The sequence below is a fragment of the Puma concolor genome, chromosome B2 (genome assembly GCF_028749965.1).
Source record: "Puma concolor isolate L17-30 chromosome B2, mPumCon1.1.hap2, whole genome shotgun sequence".
NCBI classification, from domain to species: domain Eukaryota; kingdom Metazoa; phylum Chordata; class Mammalia; order Carnivora; family Felidae; genus Puma; species Puma concolor.
The window spans coordinates 143,984,334-144,003,887 of NC_141671.1; the positions used below are offsets into that span (position 1 = coordinate 143,984,334).

The window sequence follows — 19,554 nt, forward strand, 5'->3', positions numbered from 1 at the left end:
AGAGTCAAATTAAAAGGTTTTGAAGAGGCTTAGAATTAATTGTCCGCTCTACGTATGTAACGTACTCATGAGCTAACTCCGTTCTGAAACCTTCATTTTGGGGATAAATTGACTAAGGCTTCAAAAACGATTATAATGGAACATGAAAGAACATGGGACTCAAGAGTGTGGAAGACTTGGGGAAAACAGTGACTAGATATCAGAAGGGGCTCTTGACCCAGGCCCAGCATGGAATAGCCAGGGGACCTTGGCCATTGTGTGGCTCCGACCTTCACAGTCCTCACTCATTCCTGCCTGCTGCCTATCTCCCACTGCGAATGTGAACAAGGACTGACGACCAGAAGGCCCTCAAATGGTTAAGCCATTCTGATGTAAGGTGGGGTTGATACTGATTTCAAGGCCTGGAATTTCTAGAGAAGAACGGAGATGTTTAGGGGGGGGATGTCAGTTGATAGTACGGGCTTGTAGAAGATCATTTGATATTCCGTGGAGGATTCGGGGGAACCCCCATGCAGAGTTTCCGGCCCTGCAGACCCATAGACAGTGAGGCCGGGGCTGAGAGGGGCCTGGCTGGGCTTGGGGGGGTGGCATGCCAGGAAAGGAGGCTCCCTGCGCATTCCGGCACTCGCTTACCCTGCAGTTCATTTCAGAGTTTTCAGGACACAGCAGGGACCACTAATGTCTCGAGACTGTGTTCTTGAGGATGTACAAATTTGAACTTACGTTGCTGAATGTAACTTACTGTTACAGAATGATCCAGAGCCCTTTCCAGGAGGCTGAAAGAGCTCAATAGCAGGGCTGTCGTTCCTGAGTCTTCTGAGGGCAGAGATGCTGGGACACCCAGAGCAGGGAAGGAAATGGATTCTCCTGCATTGGGACTGGCATTTCCTAGGATGCCCCTCCAGGACCCAAAACTTAGGGAATTGTAGGATTTCTTTCCCTCTACCTCATAATGGGCAGATTCACTTTTTTTTGAGGGGGGGGGGGATCAGAGAGAAAGAGAGAGAATCTCAAGCAGGCTCCGTGTCCAGCACAGAGCCCGGATGTGGAACTTGATGTCACAATTGTGAGATCGTGACCTAAGCAGAGATCAAGAGTCGAACACTCAACCAACTGAGCCACCCAGGTGCCCCTGGGCTGATTCACTTTGTAAAGTCATCATATTTCTATTAACTTCCTTACGTCTCCTTTCAAAAACAAAGTCTTCTCCCACCTTCTCCCCCACTTTATTTAGCAACTATTTCTATTTGCTTCTCTGGGAGGAACTTTTTCCCCCTCTTCCCAAGTTTCATTGTCCTCTGTGTCTCTAACCAGCAGGTCTCCTCACGGCACAGCCTCCCCCAAAGGCTGGCTTCTCCCCTGCGTGCCCTCCCATCCTCCTAGAAGCAAAAAATTCCCCCAGCATTGGAACCCGATGTTAAAAACCGAAGTTAAACTGATAACAACTTAAGGAAATGGAAATGGGTACAATCTGCCATCTGAGGAGCCGAAGGCACCTTAGCTGTCCATTGTCAATCCCCTCCCTTGATGCCCACAAAAACTCAGCGCTGTGCCAGATAGTGGTGAAGCCAGAGCAGCGGTGGGAGGTGCAGGTGAGACCTTGGCAGGGACGCTTTGGATTCCACATCACTGCCCAAGGTTATGTTAACCTGCATTGTAAACATTATAACAACTCTACATTCCCTAGTTGGTTTTACATAAAAAGTTTTCATTTTTGAACAAATGGAGCTAAACCCTGTAGACTCTTAATTTATAGGACATTGGCAAGGGCTCAAGACCGGAAAAATCCACGCGGGTACTAATAAAACACAGAGTCGTGTTGCATTTTATTTTACAGCTCAAAGGGGTCTCAGGGCTTATTGAATTCCACTTTTTACATGTGAGGAAACTGAGTCCCCATGCAGAAGTGATATATTAATACTTTAAGGCCACAGAAGTAGTTAATATGATATCACAGATAGAATTCATTTTCAGAAAAGGAGGTAAGAGGAGTTGGGAGGGGATAGGAAACTTCCCTGATACATCCCTTTGCCCCAAATAACCCCCAAGCGCCACAGTGTCCATGAATGTGTCAAATCTGTATGTCTCACAAGGAGTTTCTGCTGCTTCTGATTTTCACTTTGCTGCGAATGAGGTCATCCTTGCAGAGGTTGGGGTACTTCCTTCTGACTGAGGATAGGCCTCTCCAGACATGAGCTAGGTGTCCTCTGCATGGTTCAGGATGCCCTGAACCAGGAGAGACCCATCAGGCTCACCGACACAAGTGCCAGTCCTGGGTGGCAGCGTTCCATTCTTATTCCCATTCCTGTGATCGGCGCGGGGGGGGGGGGGGGGTGTCAGGTGCCCACGTGTGCTGCTCTAAGAGGGAGGGGTCGGGTCCTCAGGCCCATCCAGCCCAGCCGGCAGAGCAGGAGACAGTAACAGGTGGTGGGTAAGGGTTCAGATGAACACCTGGATTCCAAGGCCAACTTCTCATCTGCACCTTCTCATCTGTAAAATGGGCATAAGAGCATCAACCTTACCAGGTGGTCTGAGAAATAAATGACATAATTCCCTGCAAGGACTCACTGAGGGTGGATAAAAGTGAGAGGAGGAGGAGGTGGAGTGAGAGTGCCAGGCTGCTTTCCAGAAACCTAACCAGGCCGTGGACACACATATTTTAACTCGGATCTTACCAAAAGTTTAGAACAGCATGAATTATTTAGTGTCTAAGAATCACTTGGGAGCCATAAAGGCCGGGTGACAATACGTGCCGCTCTACCTCGGCATTCCTCATTTTAAAAGAGAAACAAAAGAGGGGCGCCTGGGTGGCGCAGTCGGTTGAGCGGCCGACTTCAGCTCAGGTCACGATCTCGCGGTCCGTGAGTTCGAGCCCCGCGTCGGGCTCTGGGCTGATGGCTCGGAGCCTGGAGCCTGCTTCTGATTCTGTGTCTCCCTCTCTCTCTGCCCCTCCCCTGTTTCATGCTCTGTCTCTCTCTGTCTCAAAAATAAATAAACTTAAAAAAAAAAAAATCTGCTGAGGATTCAACTCAATTAAAAGAAACAAAAGATACCTCATAGGGCAAGATTTGTCCAATTGGGGAAGTTAAAAAAAAAAAAAAGCGCTAGGTTGAAAGGAAAAATAATTTTCCATTCCGTACCTTTAACAACACTTACTTTAGATGTAGTAACATCTACATGAGAAGTTTTTAATTTCAATTGCATAGTTACATCTATATTTTCACACGATTCTCGAGACACTGCTGGAGAAGGAAGTTAGGATTGTTACTTCCCCTCTCCTGACCAAGCTGAGATGTGGCCCACCTAGAGCCCAGGACCACTGTCTGGAGAATGCAGACTTTTTGGGTCCGCTGCTGCCTGGCCTGAGGGTGTGATTTTTCTCTACCTCTGGGTCCCGTTCTTGAGGGCCTATATGAGAGCCTGACTTTTAGGAGATTTTAAATTCTTAATGTTTCAAGCACTGTATTCCTTTCTCTGGCAACCTTCAAACACAGCTTTGGCAAATATTTTTTCTTTAATATTTCAGCAGACTTTTCTGTCCTGGTACAATTTTAATGCTTCTATTTTCCTTTTTTTAAGGGTCTTTTTCATACTCCATTTCTCCCCCAAATCTTCCTCTGGTCGGGGCTGAGGCATGGTCTCTGCTCAGAATCTGGGGCCCCTGATGGGTAGTCCCTCACTTTGCGTGGTGATTCCCTGGTCTGTAAGGTGTGGGCATAGCACCTGGGGCTACTCTGGGGCTGTTGTCCAGGACAGATGACAGACGATGAAATAATAAAATACATAATCATGTAACAGGCAGTCAGTGAATGGTACCTTTAATCATCATTAATAATATTATTGTTGGGGTGCCTGGGTGTCTCAATCAGTTGAGCGTCCAACTCTTGATTTCGGCTCAAGTCATGATTCCGGGGTCGTGAGATTGAGCCCCTCGTTGGGCTCCTCGCTGAGTGTGGAGCCTGCTTGAGATTCTGTCTCTCTTCCTCTACCGCTCTCCCCTGCTCTCTCTGTTTAAAATTGATAATCATAATCATAATATTGTCATTATTATTTTGACTTTGGGGTTAACAAAATAAGACTTTTCTAAAGTGTGCCCCCACTGGCCATTTTAATGGAACCTTCTTTCCCCACTTAGATCTCAGGGCAGGTGACTTTTTGAAGTCGGCTTGCATCCCAAACATAGCATCTGGGTCCCCCTGTGGCATCCTGTGGAGCTTTTCATAAAACCACCTCTGCCTCCCACTGTTAGTGTAGAGGCCACTTCTTGCCATGAGCCGATTAAGAAGTATCCAGCGGGTGCTTTTAACCTCCGGTCAACAGCTTCCAACCCTCAGCCTTCTCTGAACTCATTCAAATTTCACAGACCCTGCCTTTTCCTCTGGTTGGCTCCCCAGCGATCTTCTCCTTGACCAGCATTTTCAGTGTCTGTTCCTGGCCACCAGGAGCAGCAACTACCCAGAAACCTACCAAAAGCGATTAAAGGCATCTCTTCCTTGGCTTGGTGCATGTTTGTTGAGTGTCTGCCAGGCAATTCGGGTGGCCAGAAATTGTCTCTTACCACAAGGCTCACCAGGGGAAGGAGGGGAGGACAGATCCACACAGGGTGGTGTGGTGCTTACAGGGCCGTGGGCAGGGCGCCCCTGCTGGCTACTCGGATCTCCAGTTACTTTACAGAACCTTTCAGGTTTATCAGCACCCCGCCCTGCCCCTGTGTTCCATTCCCCACCCCTGAAGCTGTTCCTGTGTGCGGCAAGACTGAGCACAGACCCACAACAGCATAGCATAGCCCAGGGAATAGCTCCTAGTGCTTTTTAAAGGAACTCTCCAGAAATGTAGCAGTGTAGAGGCCACTCCCTTCTGGCCGGGTCCGGACCTCAGAATCAAGGGATGTGGCAGAAAGTCCAAAGCGTTTTTTTTTTTTAAAGAATCTCCCACAGCACCCCCCACCCCACCGCCAGTACATAGGACACCCGTTTAGTTTTTCCACGTGGAAAATCCACGAGCTGACCTCTAACGATAGTCATTCAAAATGTCTCCGATGTTGCAGATTCTTGCAAGTAGCTTTCCAGCTGCTGGGTCCCCCTCTCCTCCTCCAGATGTTCTCCCTCTTGGCCAATTACTGCTTCATCCAGGTCCCCGGGAGCACATCGTGCACAGCTGTGGCCACTTCCTCTTGTCCCATCTCAGCCCGTCCCCAACTCTTGTCTGCTCTTCTCCCCTGGAAACTGAGTAACAGAAGCCTCCCCACTCGGAACACCCCCAGGCCCCCGCTGAGCTCCTTCCACTCTGAGCTAGGGCGAGTGCACTCAGAGCAGAGCCACGCGGGCTGGGGTGACACCTCTTGTCCTGCTTTTATCCTTGACCCGTAAAGAGAGACTGTGCGCTTGCCAACATCGGTGAGAGAACAGATTGAGTTAGACATTCAGTTGGGTTTTCTCTGTTAGGAGTTCATTCCCAGAGTCTGAGGGGTATCTGGAGGCTGAAAACAAAGCATCCCATCAGACAAGATAAGGAACGCCTTGAAGCCATGGGGTGGTGGTGGTGTTTTCCTTCCTAGCACTTGACGTGGTGCTGGGCGCAGGGAAAATACTCAAGAAAGGCAGCGTGCATTTCGGAGCCAGGATCCTGGGGGCAGATAGAGCAGGGCTTCTTCCCAGCCTTGGTACTCGTGAACTGTGTGACATTGGGTAACACGCTTGCTGGCTTGGATGTCCTTTTGGCGGTATGAGGGCTCATTCAATCATTTGACAAATATTCATCAAAGGCCTAGAGTAGCGTTGGCAAACACGAACAAAAAATAGATGATTTTGGATAAACGTGGGGGTAGAGCTGACAGGACCCGTCGAAGGCAGTGCATGGCCATTTTGGTTGGCAGTTGAACGTTGGGAGAAAGAGAATTCACAGTGGTAGAGAATCCACAGAGGAGAGGAGAGGCCCAAGCTGAGCCCAGGGTGCAGCCCACCTCCAGAAGTCAGGCAGAGAGTGAAACTGAGCAAGGGGATGGGAGGAGGGCATGGCGGAGGGCATGGCACGGTACAAGTGGCCATTGGACAGAGATGCCCACCGAGTCTTGGAGGCTCATTTACCGCCGTGTATTCAACACACACCAAGAAGGACGTGGAAAACGTTCAATAAAAGAACTTCACGGGGAGCCTACATTTCAGTGGGATTTTTGTTAGCCTAGGAAGTTTTCAGTAGGACAAGTTTCCATGTGGAAACTGCTTCCAGCTCAAGACTGCCAGGCCACCAGGCGTTCACACCATTCCTGAGACGTGACTGGTTTTGCAAGAAGCCTCCCAGACCCCATGAGCAAGGGTCTCATGCACACCATCTACCGTCTTCACTTCTCCAGTAGGTCTGCCTCCCTCAGCCGCTAGTAAACTTTCTAAGCGAAAAACAACAACCGCCCGCCCCCACAGCCATGGTCGACAGTGGGTGGCCAAGACCCTTGTACTTCGACGGGGGTGTCCACAGTGTTAGTGACACCTCCCAAGCCTTAGTGTCTTCTGCGCTGACAGGCGGCTTTCGCTTGAGTGAAGAGGCTGAATCCACATATTTTGGATTTGGAGATCAGCTTTCGTAGCGGGGGTCAGAGATTCTGACCTAACATGTGCTCCTGTGGCCCCAGGCCTCCAATTTCATTCCCATTTTCTGTGCTCATGGATGAAGAAGAGGCTTCTTGAAATGGCACAAAGTCTTGGGAAAATCTCACTGGTTCAGATTTTTTTCTCTCTTTTTGCCCTTCTTTGTGTAGACGTCTCCAGTACAGCCCGCATAGACCAGTGACTTGGGAGAACTGAGGTTGTTTTTACACAAGAGTTCACTTTTCCAGCTGTGTGGCTTGGCAACACGTGTCATCACATGATGTGGTCCAGCAACAGGCATTACTTACCTCACGTGCCAGCCTCTGGTGACAGGCCATCGGGCTGTCACCAGACCAGTGAGGCCTGAAATTTCTCACCAGGTCCCCTGCTCAGACTGGCTGTTTGTCGTTCGCACCACTTGCAGACAAGCATGACTCTTAGGGCCCCTCTGCCACCACTGTCCCCAGGTGTCCTTGCACCCTTCTCAAGAAGCAAAGCTTGTGGGGAACATAAAATAGAAGATGAGTGATTGGTGACAGGTGACCACAAAGAAAGGCAACACCACCTTGCCTGACTTTGGTCAGTTTACTTACATGGTCACACCTGATGTGCGCCTCTCTGTGTGTGTTTTTAAAACGTTAAGCGTCTGACTTTGGCTCAGGTCCTGTGGGTTTGTGGGTTTGAGCCCTGCATCGGGCTCTGTGCCTACAGCTCAGATTCTGTGCTTTGCGTTCTGTGTCTCCCCCCTCTCTCTGCCCCTCCCCCCTCAAAAAAAATGGATCCACGTTAAAATAAATAAATAAATAAATAAATAAATAAATAAATAAATAAATAAAACACACATAGGGATTTAAAATATGAAAACTGAATAGAAGTTAAGCTTGGGAAAGACGCCGTGTAAAAAGCTAACTCATCCCCCCTGGTGTTTTCGGCCCCCCTGGCAGCAGGCGGTCAGATCAGGGTGTGTTAGGAGGGCACTCTGGATGGTCCTTTGGACGGAAAACCATCCGAGGAGTAGAGAAAAGAGAAGCACTTGGCCATTACTTGCAGGGGGAAGGATGAGTCACAACCTCATTTCAGACGTTGTGTGAAATTCCCGAGGCGAGAAGACGCGTGTCTGTACGTAGGGAACCGGGGGTGACGGTGCGGAAGTGCCCAGTCCCAGCACTTGGGCACTTGTGGGGTGCCCTCGGGTTCTAGCTCTACTGATTCTGAGCTGTGTGGCCCCACACGAGCAGCCGTCCCTCTCTCTGGGCCTCCGTTGGCTCCCCTGTAAATTAGGGCAGCATCATTTTCCTCCTAAAATGGCTCAAGGCCAGAGGTATCAAGGTATGTGACTTCTCTTAACAAACCTCAAAACACTGTGTGCTTTGTAGAAAGGCTTTCCCAGACATTACTTAACCCCACAAGGACTCTATGAAAGCATCTCCGTTTCACAGGTAACTTAGCCGAGAACTGTGGGCTGAAAGACACAGTGTCTTACCTTGCGCGTGAAGACCACGGTTTTTAAAATACCAATTTTCCTGTAACTATTGAAAGAGTGGAGGCATTTCCTTGGGAGACCGTTGTCATGGGAGGAGAGAACAAGAGACAATCCCTCTGTCCTGGGACAGGCCCCCTGGACAGGGACCTCCGTCTACAGCCGCTGACGAGAGACGTGTCACTCAGTACCACATGTGCGTGCCCACACGCAAGCACGCACGCAAACACGTGACGAGAGAGGTGCTCACTCGGTCCCACGCACAGACACACACGTGTGCACGCACACACATGTGCGCGAGCGAGGGGCCGAGCCCAGGCCCTGCCCAGCCCAGCACTTAACAACCATCCTGAGGGAAGGCTGTTCTGTGAACCTAAAAAGCCCGTTGGTACAAAACAGGGAAATCGTCCCTTTTCTAATTGTCACGAGAACTTGAGCGCCTGTTTCTTCAAGTTGTTGTGTGAGAAGGATGCATGTTCCTTGTGCTTTCAAACCAGCGAAGTTCCGTTGAAAGAATGATTCTGTGCTTCAGCTGTCTGCATGTTAAGCATTTCTCTGAGCAGTGGATTTGGAAATGCACAGTGTGGTAGGGTTTTGAACAACACAGGCTGGAACTCCGTGGGGCTGCTTATACGTGGGTATTTCCCCATAAACACAGCACAGCACCGTGAATGTATTTTCTTTTCCTTCTGATTTTCTGTATGAAATTTTCTTTCCGCTAGCTCACTTTATTGTACGAATACAGCATATAGTACATAGAACGTATAAAATATGTGTTAATCAACTGTGTAGGTGATCGTTAAGGCTTCCAGTCGACCGTGGGCTATTACAGTTAAGTTTCTGGGGGGTCAGAGTTAGATGGGGTTTTCGGCCGTGTGCCCCCACACCGTTCAAGGACGAACTGCGTCGTCAGAGTATTGGGTAGCAGGGAGAGTTTCCGTCAAGTAAAAAGACATTTTATTAACTGATTTCCGTTTTTTTTTTTTTTTTCTGCCTCTCATTTCAGAACGGTTTGATCACCACTGTCCCTGGGTAGGCAACTGTGTGGGGAAAAGAAACTACAGATTTTTTTATATGTTTATTTTATCTCTGTCTTTTCTGACAGTCTTTATACTTGCATTCGTTATCACCCACGTCATTCTTCGTAAGTATGCTGGCGAAATCAGATTACGTATGTAACCATTTGCCTGACTTTGGTTTTCGGATTTAATTTTGATTTAATATTTTGATCATTTCGGGCTTTCTCTTTCTTCTCTTTCCCCTCTTCCTGGACCTCTCCTCGCTTCCAGCTGCCCCCTTTTGTGTTTCTCCCCTTTCTCCTCCCCTGCCCTCCCCTCCCTTCCTCCTCCCCTGGCACCCCTCCCTCCCTGTCACCCTCCTTGGCCTCCCCGGCTGCCCTTCTCCCTGCCCTCTCTCCCTTGTTCCTTCTACTCCCCATTCCTGATCCTTCCGGCCACAGCTGCCTGAACGCCCCAGATCAGGCTGTCTTTCACTTACAAGACTTTTTCCTTGATACACTTGCCCCTGCTGCAACCTCAGTGACCTCACTTTCTCTTTTGCTAAGGGATTCCCTGAAAGAATCATTCCCACATTTTGCACAAAGGATAATGGGCTGCAATGATAACCATCAAATAGTTTTGTTTGTTTTTAACATTAACATGATACTGGCTTAAGTGAGAACAGTCACCATCCCTAGAAAACAATGTCTGAGGCTGAAGACTGGGTTTTCTAACACACACACACACACACATACACACACACACACACATTAAAAATATACAATTGAAAAGATTTTCAATTACCTGCTAAACATTAGTAAATCCCTGGCAACATTATTAAAGGAAGGAAGCAACATTATTAAAACTGAGATTGGGATATTAATGATTTTAATGTGTATTTGCCTAAGCAAATGACGTTTCTTATTTCCCATTCTGAAGGTCATGACTTTGAATTTCTTTGCCCTCTTGGTTATCCACTTTCCAACAATAGGGAGTGATGGGAAGGAAGTTAATTGGCTTTGAACTATAAACTTAAGCCTTTAACTTCCATTACAGTGCCCATTAGCAACATGAGAGACCAGCGTTGCCTCTGGTCCACATTCCTGAAGTACAGCCATCCATTAGCAAGTACAAAGCTTCCTCCTGCAATGTGTCCCTCACTGTCTGAACACAAGCCCACTTTCTTCCCCGGGCAGCAGCACTGATACCACAGATGGCATGTGCCCAGGCTGAAGTTAGAAGTGCATATTCCCTGCCGCTCTTTGGGTTGGGTTTGGTGCAGCCCAAGATAGGGAGGGCATAGAAAATTTCGCATGGAAACATCGGTCATGATTGGACCTTACGTGGAATCTCCTAAGTTTTCATGGCATTTTAAAACGTAGGTCCCGTTCTTTTTGGCTGAAATCCCTTCATCTGAATGTGACGCAAGTTTGTAATCTATGCTTGAGAGCCATAACTTGGGTGGGATCCCAAGAAGAGAATTAAGGTTTATTAGAGGCCTTTTCCACCCTACCTTGGAAGGGTGTTAATGGTGGCCCTTTGCTCTCTATTTTCAGAGTTGAAAATGGCAAAAATGTAGCCAGGGTCCTATCTGCTTATTAATAGGCAAAAGAATCAGAGACAAGAAACTGTGGTTTACACAACTCGAGAAGAAATAAGTGCTGATAGTTGCAGCACATTTATGACCTAAAAAAATAGTATTCAAACTTGACGTTTTTGTATCATCTTTAGCAACTTCAGAATGCTTTCATATGTGTATTACTGAAGTGTATTTATGGCCTTGCCCTTACATTCTGGGTATCAAGGGCCAGTTTTCGCTTGCTCACCTGCACACGTGAACTCTGGGAACACACACACTCACACACACACTGTGAAGCCAGCCACCTGGCGGGCGGGTGGTGTACATTTGGGTACACCCACCACAGTTGGGTGAGGTACATTTCACTTTCATCTTCCCTAAAGGTTTACTCACCCCAGATCCAGCCAAATAGAGTTTGTGGTCTACGACCATTCCACCCTGAACACGCTGACCTGGGAAGCTAAGCAGGGTCTGGCCTGGTTAGTACTTAGATGGGAGAAAATGGAGTTTGCTGTAGTTTATGCTTTATATATTGTTAATCCCATTCTCCACCCAAAAAAAGCGTTCAGAATTTACCTGCTTGCAAATTACCCGAGTGTGTTGAACAAAAGCAAATAAAGATTATCCTCTCCCCTTGTTCTATACCCCCCAACAAATCCCCCTGAACAACCCCACCCGCCCCCAACTTGGCTTGGCACTCCATGCTCTAAGGAAGGGCAAATTTTTACGTGACTCTCATGATCCCCTAAGATTATGAAAACATTGGCAAAGGCAGAGCACTGTCACCTGAGTTCTCCCTGCCAGGTAATGGGGCTCCAAAGGGAGGTTGGGGGAGAATCCTGTTGTAGCAAAGATTCTGGGGAACCTGATGGCTGGACTTCCTTGTTGAGAAGGGAAGGTTTGGAAAAGCAAGCCAGTTTGGGGTCAGTAGGGAAAGAGAAGTCATTTCTTTTAGTGTCTTCCTTTTGCCTCAAGATGGTGTTTTCTCTAGGATCTGCCCCAGCCCACGTGCTGGCTTTGCCCCACTGGCCTAGTGGAGATGGAAGAAGAAGCCTTAAGCTCTCCTTCTTCATTTTCCTGCTCTTTGGCACATCCTTGTGCCTCAGCAGTGCACTGTGGGGAACACAGCACAGAGGGAGGAAATGGGGCCTCAAGGATGAATTTGAAGCCACCCCACCCTCAGCCTTCCCTCCTACACAGAGGGGTCCAGGACCCTGCCTCTAACTGCCCCCTGCAGCCGCAGCAGAGATAACAGTGTCTGTCCTCCCTGTGCCTCTCATCTCTGCCCCAAGCCAGATGATGTCCCCAAAACACATGGCTTCACGCAGCACAGCAGGGACCCAGCATCACCACTCTAAGATGGGAGCACCAAGACTTCCTCCCCCATGGGCATTTATGTTTAAAAACCATGATGTCAACACGTACAATAAAAACTGCTTCTTGTCAGATACATCTTTACTCAAGTCCCTAAAGAAATTTTTTTTTTTTGCACACACAATTCATGTTAAAATGTCTTCAAGCCTAAAGGAGTCAGTAATAAACTCCAACGTTATGAGTTTGTTTACTCTGGGTGCAGAGAAAGACGTCTTTTGTACGCAGCCTGGTTTATAGGATGCCCCAGGTCAAAAGTTAACAAACTTTGGAAAAACAGTCTTTCATAAAAGAAGAGGAAAAAATAGCATACAGTATTCTGTTTTCCTATTAAAGTGAGGAAAACAAAGGAGTAATCAGAACTATAATTTATGGGAAAGGACGCAGGCATCCATCTGCTTTTATTGAAAAAATATCCTGCAGATGTCGGGTCTAATTATGAATCTGCCATTTTCTGGTTGAATAACTGTGGTGGAATCTCAGTCCCCGATCAGTATGCTGGTGCTGTAGCACAACAAAATATAATTATTTAATTGATCTTTAGACACCTATTATTTTCATGTAGATGAGGGAGCTTTCTGCATAAGGGCTGTTTTTCTGGAGGTGAATGTTTGAATACTAAATTTTGGTTTCATTTCCCACAGGTTCACAACAAACAGGATTCCTAAATGCTCTTAAGGACAGTCCTGCGAGATATCCTTTCTGGTCGTTGTGTTTTTCACAATGCTAACGTGTTCAGTATTGGACTGACCTCCTCAACTACCTCATCGTCCGTGCCCTGGCTTTTCTTCTCGGAACTCGTAGTTTCTTGCATTCTGTAAATCCTCCAAAAATCTCCCCGTATTCACTTGCATGCGTTGTGGTGTCTGAATGCTTGAACCTCAAAGTGACTCATTTAGCTCTGTTTAAATCAAAGCGCTCTTTAGCTGGAAAGCCAAGTGTAAATTCTTGCCCACCCCAGGAACCTGCATTGATATGTGTTAAGTCAGGCTGGTTTGGGTAGAAGGAGGGCTGCAAGGTCCAGTCCACCACATTTTGATCAGGAGGTGGTCCCTGCAGTGTATTTATAGATGCCTGTGTGTGGGTTGCCTTCTTGGTACGCAGTCACCAGATGGGAATTCTCTGACCCTCTATATGGATTCCATCTGGGAATCTCGTTGGGCGCCCCTCCAGACAGTCTGGATGACCTATATTGTTTCTAGGAACAGAACACCTTTTCTCAGTCTTGAATGGACTAAAGGTGGCCAGTCTCAGGCCATACAGATTAATCCCGTCCTGCCAAACAGTATATATGGGCGTGTACCACACTTATTTTGAACTTCTTGAAAGAAAAATATTCACCCATGATGCGCTTGAATGGGCTCCCCGCCTCACCCATCCCCCTAAGTTTCACATTCATTGTTGTAGCGCTGGCCCACTGGACCCATTGACCTGGCTCCATCTGGGACCCAGCTCCCTTTCTTCTTCACATAAGCAAGTAGACTGGACTTGAACTTCTCAGTACTCCCAAAAATAATCTTCATCTTGTGGTAGAGAATTCTTAAACAATGAATGAAGAACTTGATGAAGATGTATGTATCACGTACAGCATTTAGTTAGTAAGATAAGCTGGCTCACGTCCCTGGGAACTGGTGTGTGGGTGGTGGTAGTGTTATTAAGATAGAACTGACAACAAATGTGGTCTTATAGATATTTGCATAATATAAAGTATCTCTTTTTTGGTGCCTCTGTGTTCATAGGCAACGTAGAACGTTGGTTGCAAGTACAGATCCTATAGTCGACTAATCTCTTAAAAGGGGGACAGGCGACATATGGAAGATATACAAAGGGGGCTTGGGTCCTGTCTTCTATTAAGGATCTGGGAAGCAAGAGTTAGCTAGAAGTTATCCAGAAGGAAAGGTGGTCCTGAGAATGGAATTTTCAATGTTTGTGGCTGCTAAGAACAGGTCTCATGAGAAATGTCTCTCTTCATCCCTGTCCCCAGTCCTGCCAGGGTGACACCCTCCACCATCATCTCCTCCATGCCCTTCTATTTTCAAGGCCTGTTGCTTTGGCATATCTTACAGTCAAGCCTTGTCTTTTCTTCCCAGAAGAAGAGGCTTATCTGTCTTTCAGGAAGTTGGTTACATCATGAAAACACGCTGGTCATGTTAAGTTTTATACATGCACCTTAGACCGGAACCAAGGTCTGGGCTACCGGCTGGAATGCTTTCTGAAGCCTCGAGAGTGTGGCAACCTGAGCCACCTCCCGTCCTCTGTCCCTGGCACCTGTGACCATTCTGACCCCTGGATGTCTGTGCAGAATGCATGTGGAGCATTTCAGACAATGAGAGGTATCAGTGACAGGGACCCCTCTCGGTGGGGAGGGGAGGCAAAAGCCCACCTGAGACCTGGGGGATTTCAGCTGCCCCATTCTTTGGGGCCTGCAGGCTACCTCCTGCCCCATGTGGCTCTCCTGGGTGCCACCTTTGGGCACAGCGGTCCCCTCTCTAGCAGACAGCATGCACCTCTTGTGTGTGGTTTGTGCTGTTGGGTCTTCGTGACACCTACTACAGGCCTCCCAGCTCGTGGATCTTATCATCTCCCAACCCCAGAAAGAGTCACAAGGAAGGACCAGATTGTGGGTCCTGGATTCCTGCTGCCTCACGATGAATGAGGTCATTTCTTGTAAATGAAGTCTGAGGTCATTTCTTTTAACGCTTTTGTGTCTCAAGTTTTTGACCTGCGAGAGTCAAGCATTACGTACTTGACATGCTATGGTGACGAGACCAATTATATGGGATATCAGCGAGAACACCCGACACCAAAGCATCATCTGCACGCATGGCAGGAGCGATTTCATAGAAGCTTCTTTTTTGTGGCAATATGTGCAACGGGCAGGCTCTGCTAGAACCTTCTTTTAGGGCACACATGTCTGCTCATTCTCATGATTTGGCTGTGCCCATAGTGTGTATAATCAAGAGCACTGTGTTCCCCAGGAAGGGGAACAGACAAACGTTGTTGGTAGAAAGGGTAGCATTTTGACCTTGCTGGATAAACTATTCGCATGGAAAGGAGAGGAAAGCGAGAAATGCCCCTACTAGGTTCAGAGCAGATTTTAGCTTGTTTTCCCCCAAAATATCATGCTCAGGTAGAGGTCAAGAGTTTTCGGGAGGGCCCAGGTCGTGAAAACTCCCAAGCATCTCAGCCGCTGCCTTTCCAAATGGTGTTGTCACCTCTAGGTGCGGAGGTTTTCCCTTGGTGGGTGTTACCAGGCGTGTTCTCCACGTTCAGGAGCTTGGGAGCCACGTGGCCCAGTCAGAGCCAGTGGGGGCGACAGCTGGCTCTGAATGCGAGTCAAGCCCCTTACAGTGGCTAGACAGGCCTGCAGGGCATCCTGCCTCCTCCAGGCCACAGTCTTTCGTAACAGGCTCCAGCTTGCACCAGGCTGTATTTTAGAGGCTTAGAGCAACACAAATTTACTGTTTCGCAGTTTTGTGGGTTGAAAGTCCAGCAGGCTTGGCTCATTTCTGCTCTGGGTCCCGCAGTGCTGAAATCAAGGTATCAGCCTGGACTCTCGTCCGGAGGCTCCAGAGAGAATCCTCTTTCAGGCTCATACGGGTGGTTGACCGAGTTCCCAGGGCATAGGACTGAGGTCCCATCTCCTTGCTCCGTTCTCTGATTCATGACTTCCTTGCTCTTCTAAGCCAGCAATTGTGGGTCAGGTCCCTCCCACACTTTGAAGCCCTCCCGCCTCTCTTCCGCCCATCTCTCTGACCTCAGCCAGAAAAGCTCTCTGTTTTTTAAGAGTGGCTGCACCCTGAGAATTCAGGATTATCTTCCCATCGCAGGGTCCATGACCTGCAGTCTGCAACTCCCTTGTGCCATGTCGGTAATGTATTCGGAGCTGCCAGAGATTAGGACATCTCTAGGGAGGCCACTGCTCTGTTGGCCCCACAGGCCTTTGGGGAGGAGGTACCCTGGAGTCAGGCACTCAAGTACAGGTGGATTTGAGAGGTTTCTCTCTTACACCCGTCCATGCAGCTCACTAGCAGTACAGCTCAGCTCTGAGTCTATGTCTGTCTCGCCATTGTCCTGTGAGTTTGTGAGTGAAGTGGCTTAGCCATCCAAACTCACATGTGGCTCTGTCCAAACAATTGGTTACTATCATCTACGTCTAAGACATTTACGATGATGGATATATGAAAAACCAAATCCTCAACTCCTCTTCAATCTTAGAGAAATATTATAAAGGAAATTTACCTGGTAATTCTTCCTCTGCAAAAGGAAGTGGGTGGCCCTCCTTCTCCCCCAGGACTAGGGGAAAAGCAACCACGATGTCTGGGTGAGGAGAGAGCTTTATTTAGCAGGGTCGAGCTGTCAGCACAGAGCCCGATGCGGGGCTCGAACCCACAGACCGCGAGATCATGACCTGAGCCAAAGTGGGACGCTTAACCGACTGAGCCACCCAGGTGCCCCTGAGGTCAGGTTTTATGGCACCTCTTGATCCACTGTCATTTTGGGCTCCTGCCTGTTAAAAGGTGACCTAAAGCTGAAGCCAGAATATCCCAGGGTAGCTACCGCAGCTGATATAAAGATTATCTGATAAACCCCCTCCCTCCCATTTCTCTCCCAGAGAAAATCAGGCACCAAGAGCAGGACTCTGGAGAAATCTGACAGCACAGAAGCCCATGGGGAAGAGATGGGCAGGGAAGGGATAGGGGAAGTCTGAGCAGCAATCCCAACTTCGATCTTTATTCTTTCTGGAAGTAGTGGAGAATTTCAGGAACATCAGACGTACCCACACTAAGACGTGAGGTCCTGGGTTTTTTTTTTAATTCCACAGAACAGAAATTGTTTCATGTGCCACCGAACACTCCTCCCCCAATCGGTATGACTACTTACAGGCTCTCTGTGCTGACAGCGTCTTTCCTGTTTTAAGTACATGCTTTGCAGAAGAATCCCTCCTTCTATCGAGTGGGTCTATAAAGAAGTGTTGAGGTCTGATGATGTATCAGGAATCTGTATTCCAGAAGAAAAAGTATGCTTCAGGTTCTATGAGGTTGTGATGTGTTTTTGAAAAAATACTGAGTTCTGGTTACTAGTGATAATGTATATATGATGAGTAAGGCTGGATCCCTGTATGCCAGGGAGTAAGGCATCCCTGGATGCCTGTTTGGTACTTTGGGCTCCTGCCTTTCCTGTGGACACCTGTGTGGCTCTGGAAGGGGCACCGGGATGGCCAGGGAGGTGCTTCTGAGGGACAGCTTTCAGCTCACTAAGAAAGATGTGCTCACCACTGGGGCAGCTCAGAACCAGCATGGCCAGGGGAAGCGATGAGATCACAGGCCCTAGGGGTGGTCAAAAAGAGGACGGACCACGCCTCCCTACATGGTTCTAGCATCAGATAATGTTATGACCTCCAAGCCTCCTTCCACTGCTGAGGCCCTGGGAGTCTCTTTGGAGGTGGTTGATTTCTGATGGATGAGACTGATCCGTGACATTTCACACTCATGACAACTGCTCTCTGGCCGATGGCAGTGTGGCCCACAGCTCGTCCTCTCTAGACCTACAGTCTCTGTGGGGCAAGAGTCTATACGGCACCAAGCTCTTAAGACAAGAGGAGGTTTTCTGGCAAACTGCCTGAGCACAGGACCGGAGTCCAGTGTAGCCTCTGCACGTGACCTGCTGACTGTTCTCGGGCAAGAGGATAACTTAAATTTATAATTTTTCAGTGGCCTCCAATCTGGTCTCCTGACCATGATATGAAAATATTTTGATGAGAAATCAGGGTCCAGGCAAAGGTTTCTCACAGATTTACTGTGAGAACTATCCAACTGAAAGCAATGTCCTTGATGAAATGAGGGAGATCAGAAACACAAAAGGCTATTTAACAACCAATGGAGGCACCTTATCTATCGGAAGCACTGCCAAGAGCAACAGAAACCCTGACATACCAGAAGGTCTTCCTCGAGCCCACCAGCAGGACCACAGGAGAAAGGAATCAAGCAGCTCACCCAATGAGAAGCGGGAGGTACCCGTCAGTAAGGACAGGATGGCATCTTGTTTGCAGCAAAGCCAAGAGGTGGGGGAAGAGGAGGAGGAGGAGGGGAAGGAGAAGGTGGAGGAGGAGGGGGAGGAGAGGAGGACGGATGGGTAGAGCCAGTAGGCTCACTGGTGGCACTTAGCAGGTCCCTTCCCAGCCCACAGTGCAGCCCTGCTCACATCAGGGAGGCTAAGGATGCTGTCCGGGCCTCGGATGCCCTGGCCAGCCCTCCCTTCGCTTCCCTCCTTACCCCCCAGTGGCCTGAGGCCACTTCCTCCCTCTTATCGCTGCCTCAGAGAAGCAGAGGCAGTGGCGTGGCTGGGTGCTATGGACTCTCAGGAGCCGCCTCCCCCCCCCTTCCCCAGGGAGAGATGGAAGGTGAGTCTTCTCCACGAAGAAAGGCACTGGGTCTTCTCTCCGCACAGCCAAGAAGTTTCCAAAGGACGAGGTCCGCTTGGCATCTGTTTCTTCCAAGATCATTTGACGCAATACCCACTCCGTGCAAATTCTGCCCGGGTTACAAAGTCAAGAAGGAGCCACCGGCCCAGACCTCTGAAGCACATTCTATCAAAGGGGGCAGGCAGAGCAGTGAGGGTGGACAGAATGATTCGCTCATCTCCTCAATGAACATCTGCCGGTGCCGAGACCTGGTGTATGACTCTGAGTTCTAAAAAGCAGAGTAAGTCTTACGTGGCCTAAAATATCATGGAGAGCTTGAGGTGGGGGTGGGGGTCCAGAAGGGCATCTTGCAGGGAAATCAGGAAAGGCTTTGGCAGGTAGCGTTTGCATAGGGCTTGGAAAGATTGGGGAAGAAGTCCTAAAACTGGAGACATGGAGGGGAGAGATCCCAGGCAGGGCCAACAGCCTGAGCAGGGCCTGGTGATACGCAGCATGTGTCAGGGAAGAGCAGCCCGTCTGTAGGGCCAGACCTGGGCTTGTGTTCATTGATTCCTTCAGCAGGGTTTGCAGGGCTCCGGGAGCTCGGCCGTGCTCCCAGTCAGCAGGCCCTCCGCCCTAACGGTACAAGCACACAGATGCACTTTCGGCTCATACACACGGCGGGCATAGCGGGAGGGGAGCCGTGATAGCTAAGCCGTGGTTGGGGGGGAGCCGGGGGGGTCAAGAGTGACTGCTCCCAGGAAGGGAAAGGCCCTGACAGCATTGTATACCAGTCAGCCTTCCTGCCCAGGACGCTGGGGAACCAGCTTAGATTTCTGGCAGGTGAATGACATCACCGGAGCCTTTCTGTCATGGTTGTTGTGTTCTTAAGAGTACTCATTTGCAGCAGGGAACACAAGGAAGGGGAGAGGCGATGTGTGCAGGGGAAAGGCCCCCGGAATTGAGATGGGTGATAAGGGGACAGCTGAGCAGGTAAGCAATCAAATCAGTGCTGCTGGGAGGGAGGAGGGAGAGTCAGAGCCAGTTCGGAGGGCTCAGCCCTGGGGACCCAGGGGAGGGAAGGCACAGTGGAAAGGGGAGAGAGCTAGCACCGGTTAGAAATGCGTCCTATTTGAAAT

General features: G+C 48.9%; 1 protein-coding gene across 4 annotated transcripts in view; it reads left to right on the forward strand.

The window, feature by feature from the left end:
- ZDHHC14 (zDHHC palmitoyltransferase 14) overlaps window positions 1–19,554 on the forward strand; it is a 293,086-nt gene that overhangs the window by 242,427 nt on the left and 31,105 nt on the right. For 3 of the 4 annotated variants that reach the window (XM_086708227.1, XM_086708228.1, XM_086708229.1), the window contains exons 4-5: window positions 9,071–9,208; window positions 12,657–12,705. In XM_086708227.1, the coding sequence (XP_086564353.1) occupies window positions 9,071–9,208; window positions 12,657–12,705 (187 nt within the window). The remainder of the gene's footprint in view (window positions 1–9,070; window positions 9,209–12,656; window positions 12,706–19,554) is intronic. The other variant, XM_086708230.1, reaches the window with a different exon arrangement.